A 15,271-nucleotide genomic window follows, 5' to 3' on the forward strand; every position below is an offset into this window, starting at 1 on the left:
TGATTGATAATCAAGCATGTGATTACACAAGAAAAATTATGGATAATAATGATCTGCATTATAAATCTGTAATAAAACATCAAAAATCTATCTGTGACATCTTTAAATGATATTTTTCGGTAGCAGAATGATCTCCACATTTTTATATCTTGTTTCAAATTTAAATTTAGCACGAAGCATTAGAAATACATGAACAATATAACATGTAGGTTCCTACGACTTCATGAAGTGCACCATTTCTTACTTGTAAAGTGCGCGCTTTCAAACTTCAGGCGAGCCAACATACATAATGATAAATACTGCAAATTTTAGAAAACACGACCAGTCAGTAATTTTTTTCATGCGCTTATTGAAATGTTTGTTAACTTTACTGCGTTCGCATCTAACGAAAAATTGAAACAAAAGCGCTACAGTTCGCCTGAACCTCGGAAACTCTATTTTCGACGCCGTTTCGCAAAAGATGGATAAACTTTGCACATGAGATTGCCTGGACCAATCAGACTCAAACACGAAGTTGTTGTACATATAAGCGTAGTCTAGTGTCAACGCAGCGTGTTGTCTAACTATTGGATTTGTATTAGCTGACTCGATGGTGTGAAGTGTACAAGAGAGGATTTGCTGCTAGTAAAGTACAAAAAGGAACTGATAAGACTGTTTCTTCAGAATGGCGGTTTTTTGGGGTAAGTTATATTACTTTCTGTAACAGTACAAATCCTATGAATGACATTATATAAAAGTATTCTCTCCATCTTAAAGAATAAACAACTTGACTTCACAGAACTATCTATTAATTATTATCGTCATTAAGATTGCACGTAAATATTATTTGCACATAGCACTCCGTTTAGATTGCTGAACGCCGGTCACCGTATCTATTTTGCCTTCATTACTCATAAAGAAAGTAAAGGGAGAGATAGAAGAGAACGTTTGGTACCTACAAATCATATAGGCCTAAAATAAATTTTATAAGGGCGAGAGACATCCCTTTTGAAGATAGTTGCCGATAAAGTTGTATGCCATAATTATATTGCCTCTCATTATAGAAATCTATAGCATATTCGTAACCGGTCGTCATTTTCAACTTTAAGAGAGAAGCTCTTGGTCTTCAGGGATCAGGACTGTGCTGTAAAAATATTATTTGGCGCTCACCCACGATGATCTTGTAGACACCTGTTTAACTAGTTGAGCATGCTGGCTGCTGCTTCACAGTATATTTCGCCATGAAGTTCGCCGTAAATAACACACTACAGTCGAAAAGCAACAATGATGTACATAATAATACCTGAAGGGAAAATTGACGTTCATTACTACACATTAAGGTTGCCTTTAAACTGAAAAAATGAGTGCACAGTGCTGCAACCTAAATTTTTGATCACTTTTCCCTACGGACGAAGTAAAATTTGAAAACCGAAAAAGTTTTTCTTTGAGAACCCCTTATGTTTGATAGAATACTTTCAATTATTGTAATGTGTAAAAGCTGACGAATAGGAATTAACTATCTCGCATTTACATGTATTAAAAAACTTGTAAATGTATGGCATGTAGCCATATTTACAGATTAATTTACAATGTGAATGTAAAAAGACTTGTTCCAAATAATTGTGCAAATGATACATGGAACATGAAACTCACTACAAAGACATACAGTGTTAACTGACAAACTGTTTTAGGTGCCCTGATTTGCTTAGTGTCGTCGGTGGCTGCCTTGTATCCTTCAAGTTCAGATGTTGTAGATCTGAATCCTGCAAATTTCGATAGATTGGTTATTCAGAGTGATGCATTATGGATAGTGGAATTTTATGCCCCTTGGTGTGGGCATTGCCAGCAGTTTGTACCTGAATTCTCAAAGGCAGCAACTGCTCTGAAGGTAAGTGGGCAATGTTTCTGTTAAAAATATTTTTCAGAAGATATTTTTTGATATGTGCTGTTAGAATAATATAATTCTTAATGAAAAGCAATTATATTGCTTAAGATGGAAATTATTTTGTAGCATATGATGAGTGAGCATGATGTACATTTATGATCAGGCAAATAATGTCATTTACTGAGCTAAAGGTTTCTCTTGTTATAATTTTCTTTATTCTAATTATATTCATTAACCTATAGTGTTAGGAATTTATTCAATTTGGAAATACTTATGCACTATTGTGACCATTGACAATATAATCAGTAAGTTGATGTATCAGAAGTGTAGGGTAATACTTTTTGAAAGTTGCCTTTTTAATGAAAGAGGTGTGGATTCAACGAACAATATGAGACTGGAATAGAAGGCAGAACCGATGGAGGTACTCAGGGTACCCTCCGCCACACACAGTCAGGTGGCTTGCGGAGTATGGATGTAGATGTAGACGGTATTTGTTAAGAAGGCTGAGTGAAGTGTCATAAATTCTGTGTATTACTCCTACAAAGTTCTTCCCTTTTCTTTCCCCCTTCTGTCATTTTGTTAAGAATTTATAGTGCCCCAACATTGCTCTATAATCATTTGAAGAAAAACTGCCTTCTGTTTTAAAAATGTAACTGTATGTATAAAGACACATGAAATACGTATAACTGTGGCATTGAAATACACAATAAGTCATTTTAGGTTTCATCACTTACAGAAGGTATAAAGATTTAGATAAATGTTACAGAAAAAATGGAAAATTAGGAAGTTAATGGGTGGAGAGGAGAGAGTGCAGAAAATTCTTATGAAGAAGTCAGATACTTCTGTCATGTCATGATGCTGCAACTAGGTTTTTCTTGGATTCTATTATTGTTGCTGCCAACCCATAAAGAGTCAACATTCTTGTCTGCAATTGGTGAAGTAAAAACTCCCCATAACATGCTTTCTGCAGTTGGCAAAACTGCACAAATATAACTATTTCTGGAAACACATTTCCAGGTGTGTTCCAGATTCAATACTAATTGTGACAAACCAAGAAAATTGCAATTACTAAATCATTTGTTTCTATTCTCATAATCTGTATCCACAGACCAATGCTTTTGTGGATTCTTGCATAACTAGTACAAAAATGTACATTTATCTGCAAGTGTCCACTTTTGTAACTACTTATGAGCACTAAAATATCAAGTGAGGGTGACAGGAGTTTTACTCAAACAAAATTGCTGCCGATTTAAAACGGGTCAAATTCCTAGACAGTATTCACTTCATATAAAATTTAAAGAAAGTGCTTCAACAAACAATGAATAAAGAACTGAAGTTCATAGTCAATAGATTTGTGCGGTGCAAAATTCAAAATGGTGACTTGGGTCAGTAATGTGATAGACAAAGTGTAATGAAGTTCTAGTCCAAATGCCAGAGATCTCAAGAGACTCTCAAATTATTGGTACATTTCTTGGAAAGCATGTCTCATGAAAATCTTGGGAATGTAAGTGCATTTCTATTCAGTGTAGTGTACATACCTGCAACCCATTAGGCATATAATGCCAAACCACACGTACAGAAAATTGTCATTTAATTTGAGCTGTAACATTCATTTGGCACAAATAGGAAAGGGCTGTACAGAACACAGTACTTATTGGTGACAGCGAAAAGGGTAACTTTCTCAACGCAGCAGCTACATTCTCTTAATCTGCGAATGTGTGTTCACAGTTAGGTTTTTGAGGCATTGTCTGTCTAAGAGCCAGGTACAAAACAAATGGTCCAGACACTTTGATAAAGGGATAAAGAAAATTTACTCTTGGGTTAATCAAGTGTGGCTGACAGTTATCATATTCATTCCTGAAAAAGGATAATCTTAATTTCCATCTTCAAATTGGGAAGGGCTGCACTTGCTCCATCAGTTGTATTATTACCGTGTCTACCTGCTTGTGAGAGAACTTGAAGTAGGTATTTGTATTACTGACTAAAACTGAGCAGCTCATTACTCACTTCCAGTGTGGGTTTTATCCCACCATCAGCAATTTGACCTTCCTTGAAATTGCTGTAAAACAGACCTTGCCGTTTAGGTAACTCTTAATAATTTTTGTAAACATAGAGAATGCCTACAGTAATAAGCAGAGGCACAATGCCTTGATACAGCTCCTTAAACGTGATTTTTGAGAAAAACAGACTGTCATAGTGCTTTCTGTACAAATTGTTCTCAAAGTTTTGGTTGGCGATGTTCTATTGTCTTATCTGTCTTACCTTCTCAAATAATAAATTGGTGTCTCCTAGGGCCCCACTCAAACTGTAGCTACATTTTCAATAACTATAAATAGTAAATACTCACCATATAGTGGAGATGCTGAATCACAGGCAGGCACAACATTTTGTAAATGAGCTGTTGGCCAACAAGGCCTTCATCTGAGATAGAAAACACACACACACACACACACACACACACACACACACACACACAAGCAGTCTTATGCTACAGAGGCCACACTGCGAGCACCAGCACATGATGGGAAATGCAACTAGGTTGGGGGGGGGGGGGGTCGGTAGGGAGGAGGCTGGGATGGGGCAGGGGAGGGATAGCGATAGCAGGATGATAGGAGTGGGGCCATAAAGTGCTGCTTTTGGGAGCATACATGGTTGGGGTGGAGAGATGGTAGAATAGCTTGGTACAGTCGGGAGGTTACAACGGAGGGCTGGGAAAGGTTAGCGGAAAAGGAGAGAGGTAAAAAGACTGTGGGTGCATTGGTGGAACTGAGGACTGTTTAGTGCTGGAATGGGAACAGAGAAGGAGCTTGAGGGTAAGGACAAAGACTTAATGAATGCCAAGGCCAGGAGGGTTAGGGTAACACAGGATGTACTGCAGGGAGAGTTCCCACTTGCGCAATTCAGAAAAGCTGGCATTGAAGGGAAGGATGCCGTAGGTTGTGAGGCAGTCATTAAAGTGAAGAATATACGTTCAAAGGTATGCTCAGCAATGTGAAGGTCCAGCTGTAGAACACAGCTCATTGGTAGGTTATAGGTCACACAACGGGCTTCACAGGTAGCCATGCATTTGACGGGATAAATGATGTTTTTGGCTGGGCTAGAGTACATGGTGTTGGGAGGAGGATGTTCGGGACGGGTCTTTCATTTAGGTCATATTACAGGTATATCAGTCAAGGGGTTGGGAGTAGTAGTTTTGTGGGGATGAACGAGGATATTGTGTAGGTTCAATGGACGGCCGAATACCACTGGGAGAGGTGACAAGGATAGTGGATAGGACATTCCTTGTTTCGGAGCACCATAAGAGATAGTTGGAACCCTGGTGGAGAATGTGGTGCAGTTGCTCCAGTCCTGGGTGGTACTGAGTCACGAGGCGAGTGCTCCTCTGTGGCCAGATGGTGGAACATTGGGAGGTGGTGGGTGACTGGAGAGGTAAGGCATGGGAGATCTGTGTTTGTACAAAGTTGGGAGGGTAGTTACGGTCTGTGAAGGCCTCAGTGAGACACTTTGTATATTTCAAGAGGGACCTCTTGTCGCTACAGATCTGACAGCCACAGGTGGCTAGGCTGTATAGAAGGGACTTCCTGATATGGAATGGGTGGCAGCTGTCAAAGTAGAGGCATTTTTGGCGGTTGGTAGGTTTGACATGTGCGGAGGCACTGATACAGCCATCTTTAAGATGGAGGTCAATATCGAGGAAGGTGGCTTGTTGGGTTGAGTAGGACCAGATGAAGCGGATGGGTGAGAAAAGGTTAAGGCTCTGGAGGAATACGGATAGGGTATCGTCACCTTCTATCCAGACCATGAAGATGTTATTGATGAATCTGGACCGGGTGAGGGGTTTGGAATTCTGGATGTTTGGGAAGGCTTCCTCTAGGTGGCCCATGATTAGGTTGACATATGATGGTGCCATGCGGGTGCACATAGTCGTAGGCTGGATTTGTTTCTAGCTGCTGCCTCCGAAGGAGAAGGGTGAGAGTATAGTTGGTCAAAGTGTTTAGGAATGTGTCTGGTGTTGGGAAAGATATTGTTCAGTAGCAATAAGGCCATGGGTGTTAGAGATGTTAGTGCAAAAGGAAGTGGCATCAATAGTGACAAGCTTTGCACCATGTGTTAAAGGAACAGGAACTGTGGAGAGGCAATGGAGGAAATTGTTGGAGTCTTTTATATAGGACAGTAAGTTGAAAGTGTTGGTCTACGAGAGTAGAGATTCTCTCAGTGGGTGCATAGTTACCAGCCAACAGTGGTTGTCTTTGATCTTGTTGTCTTCTCGCCAATTTCAGGTATTTTGCACCTTGCACTATCAGCCTACTCCCTCGGACTTTCTCTTGTTGCCCCCAACTCCATCCATTTCATCCTTTTAGTGATTTTTTTCCCCACATTTGGATTGCTTATGCAAATTTTTTGGACATTTTTATGTATTGTTTATAATTTTTTATACATTTGTATCCTTAACTATGAATCCTTGCTCCTTCCATCTGTGTCAAGACTGAAAAGTTACCTATCCCTGACCAGAACCCAGTCCCACATACTGTTCCTGTGTTGTTTGGCTGATGGAATCCCTCCAAATGGCCTTACCATGAAATTAGCCATCCCTGGCTGCTGCCTTTCCACAGTGACGTGTCCATCTTTTTCTATTCTATCAGTCCTTAAAACTAACTAAATTAGTGGTTCAAAACCATGCCAATCAGGCCCAAGTTCCCTCACAATACCTCCTCTCCATCTGTAAAATAATACTGTTGCGCAATCCCAAATTACTGGATCCCATATAACACACAGAAACCCCTGCCCTCCAGGAACTAGAGCAACAAGCACAACACATCATCAAAAAAACTCTCCACTCTGTTTGCTTCCTATTTCTGTCCTGGGCTAGCACTATCAACCCCCTCTACAACCACCTCCCCCACGTCCACTCATGGCTTTCAAAACCTCTCTCGCAGTCCTACTACATTTACTCTACCCTCCAAAACTCTCTTCCACCACCACCACCACACAGGATCCAGAATGTAAACAGACCTGAAACAGTCATGAACTTTTCCTCCAAACACCTTCTCTCCTTCTCCCAGTCCCTACAGTGGAAACACTTTTTCACCACCCACTCTACCTATCAGACTCGACCAAAGGCCAATGTTGAACCTTGCCTGACTCATTTCATGCTTCCATCCAAATGTGATTTGCCCCTACTACCTCCAAATCACCACCAGAAAACTTTCCAGAATTTCTTAACCTCAAACCTTGACTCACCATTTTCCCCAAATCCCCCAACATGCTAATTAACCTTACATTCACAGAAAGGACCGCAATCCACTACATAAAAACTGATACCGACCTTCTAATCCCACCTGCTGACAAAGGCACCACCACTGTTATTTTGACATGCAAGAATTACCTGGTGGAAAGACTCTGCCAGTTCTCAGATTCATCCATTTACAAACCCTGGCACAATGACCCCCATTCCAGGAATCCAGCAGTGTCTTTAGTCTCTCCCCAAATCCTTGGGCCCATTCCAGAACTTCTGTGTCTCTGTCCTGACCTCTTCCACTCTCTGCACTCCTACCTGTGACATGCTTCCTGAAGTCAATAAACCCAACCACACAGGAACCCCCAATGTGGCTGGTTACTGTGCCCCTTTCTGCTTTATAGACAAACGTCTTCAGCCTATTATGCGCAACTACCAACCTATCTAAAAGATACCAACCATTTCCTCTACCAACTCTCCATAGTCCCTGTTCCTTCACCACATGGTTCCGTGCTCGTCACTTGTGATGCAACTTCCCTTTTATTCCAAATGTCCATGGCCTTGGCAGTATTGAGCACTACCTATCCCAATGCCTGACAGATTCCAAACCTACAACCTCCTTCCTAATCACAATGACCAACTATATCCTCACCCACAGTTATCCTTCCTTCAAAAGCATCACCTACAAACAAATTCGAGGTATGATTACTGGCACTTGCATGGCACCATCAGAGGCTAATCTATTCATGGGTCGTCTGGAGGAATCCTTCCTATACTCCTAGAATTCCAAACACCTCATCTAGTTCAGATTCATTGATGACCTCTTCATGATTTGGATCAAGAGTGACATCCCTCCAGAACCTCAACACTTCCCTCATTCACTTCACCTGGTCCTACTCATCCCAATAAGCCACCTTGCTCGATATTGATCTCCACCTCAAAGATGGCTATATCAGTACCTCCATCCATACAAAACCTGCCAACCACAAGCAATGTCTCCACTTCGACAGTTGCGACCCATTCCATATTAAATGCTCTGAATAACCGGACATCACCCATTGGTATTTTTTGTGATCTCTCAAAGGCCTTTGATTGTGTAAATCATGGAATTCTTTTAGATAAGCTAAATCATTATGGTTTGAGGGAGGTCAGTGCACAAATGGTTTAATTCATACTTAACTGGAAGAATGCAGAAAGTTGAAATAAGTGGTTCATGTAATGGTAAAACAGCTGATTCCTCAAACTGGGGGGCCTATCAAGTACGGGGTCCCTCAGGGTTCGGTCTTAGGTCCTTTACTGTTCATGATATACATCAATGACTTACCATTCCACATTGATGAAGATGCAGAGTTAGTTCTTTTTGCTGATGATACAAGTATAGTAATAACATCCAAAAACCAAGAACTAAGTGATGTAATTGTAAATGATGTTTTTTCACAAAATTATCAAGTGGTTCTCAGCAAACGGATTCTCTTTAAACTTTGATAAAACACAGTATATACAGTTCTGTATAGTAAATGGCACAACTCCAGTAATAAATATAGACTTTGAACCGAAGTCTGTAGCTAAGGTAGAATTTTCAAAATTTTTAGGTGTGTCCATTGATGAGAGGTTAAACTGGAAGCAACACATTGATGGTCTGCTGAAACATCTGAGTTCAGCTACGTACGCTATTAAGGTTATTGCAAATTTTGGTGATGAGAATCTCAGTAAATTAGTTTACTATGCGTACTTTCATTCATTGCTTTCGGTATAGCATCATATTCTGGGGTAATTCATCGTTGAGTAGAAAAGTATTCATTGCTCAAAAACGTGTAATCAAAATAATTGCTGGAGCCCACCCACGGTCATCCTGCAAACCTCTATTTAAGGATCTAGGGATCCTCACAGTATATTTATTCACTTATGAAATTTTTTTGTTAATAATCCAACCCAGTTCAAAAGTAATAGCAGTGTGCATAGCTATAACACCAGGAGAAAGGATGATCTGCACTATGCAAGGTTAAATCTGACTTTGGCACAGAAAGGGGTAAATTCTGCTGCCACAAAAGGCTGTGGTCACCTACCAAACAGAATCGAAAGCCTGACAGATAGCCAACCAACATTTAAAAATAAATTAAAAGAATTTCTAGATGACAACTCCTTCTACTCATTGGCTGAATTTTTAGATATAAATTAAGGGAAAAAAACAACTTAAAAATTGTCATGCAATATTTTGTGTAATGTAATATCTTGTACAGACATTTTTTATTAACCTGACACGTTCCACATCATTATGAAGTGTCGTATTCATGATCTATCAAACAAGTATTAATCTAATAAGGAGTCCTTTCTGTACAGCCTAGTATCTGTAGTGACGAGCTGTCCTTCTCTCTCTCCAGCCCCCTCTCCCCCCCCCCCCCCCCTCCCCCCAAAAGGAGAAAGAAAACTGGTGTTTTACAGATTGGAGCGTGGAATGTCAGATCCCTTAATTGAGCAGGTAGGTTAGAAAAATTAAAAAAGGAAAATGGATAGGTTAAAGTTAGATGTAGTGGGAATTAGTGAAGTTCGGTGGTAGGAGGAACAAGACTTTTGGTCAGGTGAATACAGGGTTATAAATACAAAATCAAATAGGGGTAATGCAGGAGTCGGTTCAATAATGAATAAAAAAATAGGAGTGCGGGTAAGCTACTACAAACAGCTTAGTGAATGCATTGTTGTGGCCAAGATAGATACGAAGCCCACGCCTACTACAGTAGTACAAATTTATATGCCAACTAGCTCTGCAGATGACGAAGAAATGTATGATGAAATCAAAGAAATTATTCAGATAGTGAAGGGAGGCGAAAATTTAATAGTGATTGGTGACTGGAATTCGGTAGTAGGAAAAAGGGAGAGAAGGAAACATAGTAGGTGAATATGGAACGGAGCTAAGAAATGAAAGAGGAAGCCACACTTGGTTCAAGAATCATAAGAGAAGGTTGTATACATGGAAGAAGCCTGGAGATACTGACAGGTTTCAGATAGATTATTGATGGTAAGACAGAGATTTAGGAACCAGGTTATAAATTGTAAAACATTTCCAGGGACAGATGTGGACTCTGACCACAATCTATTGGTTATGAACTGTAGATTAAAACTGAAGAAACTGCAAAAAGGTGGGAATTTAAGGAGATGGGACCTGGATAAAGTGACTAAACCAGAGGTTGTACAGAGTTTCAGGGAGAGCATAAGGGAACAATTGACCATAATGGGGGAAAGAAATATAGTAGAAGTGGAAAGGGTAGCTTTGAGAGATGAAGTAGTGAAGGCAGCAGAGGATCTCGTTGGTAAAAAGGTGAGGGCTAGTAGAAATCCTTGGGTAACAGAAGAAATATTCAATTTAATTGATGAAAGGAGAAAATATAAAAACACAGTAAATGAACCAGGCAAAAGGGAATACAAACGTCTGAAAAATGAGATGGCTAGAGGACAAAAGTAAGGATGTAGAGGCTTATCTCAAGAGGGGTAAGATAGATACTGCCTACAGGAAAATTAAAGAGACCTTTGGAGAAAAGAGAGCCACTTGTATGAATATCAAGAGCCCAGGTGGAAACCCAGTTCTAAGCAAAGAAGAGAAAGCAGAATGGTGGAAAGAGTGTAAAGGGTCTATACAAGGGCGATGTACATGAGGACAATATTATGGAAATGGAAGAGGATGTAGATGAACATGAAATGAGAGATATGATACCCTGCGTGAAGAGTTTGACAGAGCACTGAAAGACCTGAGTCGAAACAAGGCCCCCGGAGTAGACAACATTCCATTGGAACTACTGACAGCGTTGGGAGAGCCAGTCCTGACAAAACTCTGCCATCTGGTGAGGAAGATGTATGAGGCAGGCGAAATACCCTCAGACTTCTAGAAGAATATAATAGGTCCAATTCCAAAGAAGGCAGTTGTGGACAGATGTGAAAATTACTGAACTATCAGTTTAACAAGTCATTGATGCAAAATACTAATGTGAATGTTTTACAGACGAATGGGGAAAAACTGGTAGAAGCCGACCTCGGGGAAGATCAGTTTGGATTCCATAGAAATATTGGGACACATGAGGCAATACTGACCCTACGAGAGCGAGGTGGCGCAGTGATTAGCACACTGGACTCGCATTCGGGAGGTCGATGGTTCAATCCCATCTCCAGCCATCCTGATTTCGGCTTTCCGTGATTTCCCTAAATCGTTTCAGGCAAATGCCGGGATGGTTCCTTCGAAAGGGCACGGCCGATTTCCTTGCCTAACCCGAGCTTGCGCTCAGTCTCTAATGGCCTCGTTGTCGACGGGACTTTAAACAACACTAACCTGACCTAACCTGACCCTACGACTTATCTTAGAAGCTAGATTAAGGGAAGGCCAACCTACATTTCTAGCATTTGTAGACTTAGAGAAAGCTTTTGACAATGTTGACTGGAATACTCTCTTCCAAATTCTGAAGGTGGCAGGGGTAGAATACAGAGAGCGAAAGGCTATGTAGTTTGTACAGAAACCAGATGGCAGTTATGAGTCGAGGGACATGAAAGGGAAGCAGTGGTTGGGAAGGGAGTGAGACAGGGTTGTAGCCTATCCCTGATGTTATTCAATCTGTATATTGAACAAGCAGTGAAGGAAACAAAAGAAAAATTCGGAGTAGGTATTAAAATCCATGGAGAAGAAATAAAAAGTTTGAGGTTCGCCGATGACATTGTAATTCTGTCAGAGACAGCAAAGAAGTTGGAAGAGCAGTTTAACGGAATGGACAGTGTCATGAAAGGAGGGTGTAAGATGAACATCAACAAAAGCAAAACGAGGATAGTGGAATGTAGTCGAATTAAGTTGGGCGATGCTGAGGGAATTGGATTAGGAAATGAGACACTTGAAGTAGTAATGGAGTTTTGCTATTTGGGGAGCAAAATAACTGATGATGGTCGAAGTAGAGAGGATATAAAATGTAGACTGGCAATGGCAAGGAAAACGTTTCTGTAGATGAGAAATTTGTTAACATAGAGTATAGATTTAAGTGTCAGGAAGTAATTTCTGAAAGTATTTGTATGGATTGTAGCCATGTATGGATGTGAAACATGGACGATAAATAGTTTGGACAAGAAGAGAATAGAAGTTTTTGAAATGTGGTGCTACAGAAGAATGCTGAAGATTAAATGGGTGGATCATATAACTAATGAGGAGGTATTGAATAGGAATGGGGAGAAGTTTGTGGCACAACTTGACCAGAAGAAGGGATTGGTTGGTAGGATATGTTCTGAGGCATCAAGGGATAACCAATTTAGCATTGGAGGACAGCGTGGAGGGTAAAAATCGTAGAGGGAGACCAAGAGATGAATACAGTAAACAGATTCAGAAGGATGTAGGTTGCAGTAGGTACTGGGAGATGAAGAAGCTTGCACAGGATAGAGTAGCATGGAGAGCTGCATCAAACCAGTCTCAGGACTGAAGACCACAACAACAAACATCTCTCCAATCAACCACCACCTACCAAAGTCCCGATGTCTGGTGACATAGGAGCATTCCCGATGTGTCTTGCATGGTACCACCCAGGACTGGAGCAACTGAATCGCATTCTCTACCAGGGTTTTGACTACCTCTCATTGTGCCCTGAAATGAATGTCGTACCCACTATCCTTCCCACCTCTCCCCCAGTGGTATTCCGCCACCCACCAAACCTACACAATATCCTCGTTCATCCCTACACGACTCCTGCTCCCAACCTCTTGCTCATGGCTCATATACCTTTTGTAGATGTGGATGAAATGTCTGTTCCATACATTCTCCCACCACCTATTGCTCCAGTCTGGTCACAAGCATCAGCTATCCCATCCAAGGAGGGGCTGCTAAAAGCTGAGCTGCAGCCGCTGTGTTGCATTCTACATGGGCATGTCAACCAACTGCCTGTCTGCATAAATGGCCATCGACAAACTGTGACCAAAAAACAGCAGGACCACTGCATTGCTAAGTGCACCTTCCAACACATTGTTGTCCATTTGAATGACAGCCTCACAGCCTGTGCCATCTGGGTCCTTCCTACCAGCACCACCTTTTCTGAATTGCACAGGTGGAAACTTTCCCTCCAATACCTCCTATGTTCCTGTAATCTTCCTGGCCTCAATCTTTGTCAGTTTTGTCCTTTTTCCCCAAGCCACTTTTCTGTTCCCATTCCATCACTAAACAGTTCTCAATTTCACCAATGCACACACAGACTTTTTACGTCTCTCCTTTTCCACTAACCCTCCCCAGCCCCGTGTTGTAACTTCGCAATTGTACCTAGTTGCCCTGCTCTCTCTCTCTCTCTCTCTCTCTCTCTCTCTCTCTCTCTCTCTCTCTCTCTCTCCACTTCATCCTTGTATGGTTCTGCAAGCAGCACTCTTTGGTCCCTCCACCCCTACGCTGCTATTCCTCCCCCATCCTACCCCAATTTCATCCCTACCCCGCACAACTCAGTTGCATCTCCCATCATGTGCTGCTCCTCCTCAGTGCATCCTCAGCAGCTGGAGACTGTGTGTGTGTGTGTGTGTGTGTGTGTGTGTGTGCGTGTGTGTGTGTGTGTGTGTGTGTGTGTGTGTGTTTCCGGCTGGTTAAGAGTGCTTTAAATAGTGCCATCTGCTAGCTGTGTTAGAGATCCTCAGTGCACAACAATTGTGTACTCATATGTGCTTCAAACTAAACATTGTAATCAATCAGAAATGGTGGGGTCATTATTTAACCTTTCAGTAGAGCATCCTAACAACACAGGAATCACATTTCTGATGCCTAAGCTGCTAGCTTCCCAAGTGCTAGATGCCTACCCCCTTGGAACACGATTCCTATTAGTGGTTGTCATGCCAGACGATCTTCGCTGTGGTTTCCATGGGAAGAGCTCCTGGTTGGAGTAGGTGTCATCAGAATGGACGTTTCACACATGGAAAAACATCAAACTAAACCAACATAATGACCATAATGATCTGACTGTCTGAACAAAGAGGTATGGGCAGTTACAATCAAACTGCTTTTCCTACCCTGGCTACATCAGGGGGAAAGGGTCAAGCCAGACGACTGGAAACAAAACCAAAAACAGATGGAGATACTTCTACAGCAACAAAACTGTTAATTCATGGAACAAATAGAAGATAAATTTCGAGAAGTGGACTTGGAGGGGGGGATTGCGAAATGGATCACTTTTGATCAGCCTTCTGTGCTGCACAATCCCGAGCACTTAAAATATGTGAAAGACTGGGTGATGTACAAGCGACCATTACACCACATAAACCTCTGTATATGCTACTAGAGTTATTTTACAGAGACCTAATGCTCCAGACAAGTGAAGAGGTATGAGCTAATGTAGAATGAGGAGATGTTCATTTTTGCAGAAAAAAAGTCCAAATATAACTGATAAGAAACCGAAGCTTTCATATTACACTTGAAGGAAGTGTTCAAATAAAGTTAGGTAGGTTTGTATAGCTGTTAGTAAAACTTGTATCCAACAATGTGAGAAAGATTTCCGTGGCTTATGCATTGGACATCATCTCGTTGCACAGCATACCCAAAATGTGGAAACTTTGGAAAATCAATTCACAACCACCTTTGTATATAAAGGTTACAAATTATGCAAAAGTTACAGTGATCACACCACCTACTTCAACATTTTAAAAGCTAACCGTACTCACTTTCTGTGTGTCCTAAGGCACAGCCTTCAGTAACCACTCCTTGCACCCGACCTTAGAAGCAGCATCATTCTCCAGTATCTGCCTGGTGGCAGGGCTTCCTCTTGGAGCCTCTCCCAAGAAATCTCCAGTTACAGGCTGAAGGAGATGCTCACAAGACTAAAGCACCAAAAGTTTTGAAAGAGAAAGATAACCACAGCTAACCAGGACACACTCGACATGATAATCCAGTTGAACTACAATGGATATTATTGTTACCTGCCTGAACTAAAACTAATTTCTTGTTGTGCTGCACTCTTTGTTGCTTTGCGAGAACCACACTTCAGTGATGATGATTGTTCCCCAATGCTTAGAGGTTAAGAAGCAACATGTTGGAACCATATGGACCCTTGGGGGGGGGGGGGGGGCAAATGGAGGAGTAGTTATATTAATTTGTACAGATGTTGTCAGCGAGTAGATTTCTCTTGTGTACCACATTGTAAGCAGTAGTGACGCGAGTGCAAATAACCCCAGCAATAAACCAT

At 41.3% G+C, this 15,271-nt stretch overlaps 1 protein-coding gene across 1 annotated transcript in view; it reads left to right on the forward strand.

Moving 5' to 3' along the window:
- The first annotated feature begins 294 nt into the window (after positions 1–294).
- Positions 295–15,271, forward strand: part of LOC126355455 (protein disulfide-isomerase A6 homolog) — a 53,147-nt gene continuing 38,170 nt past the window's right edge. The window contains exons 1-2 of the mRNA XM_050005773.1: positions 295–680; positions 1,671–1,867. Coding sequence (XP_049861730.1) covers positions 665–680; positions 1,671–1,867 — 213 coding nt within the window. The 5' untranslated portion in view covers positions 295–664. The remainder of the gene's footprint in view (positions 681–1,670; positions 1,868–15,271) is intronic.

This window comes from Schistocerca gregaria, chromosome 1, assembly GCF_023897955.1.
Source record: "Schistocerca gregaria isolate iqSchGreg1 chromosome 1, iqSchGreg1.2, whole genome shotgun sequence".
In the NCBI taxonomy this organism is placed as follows: domain Eukaryota; kingdom Metazoa; phylum Arthropoda; class Insecta; order Orthoptera; family Acrididae; genus Schistocerca; species Schistocerca gregaria.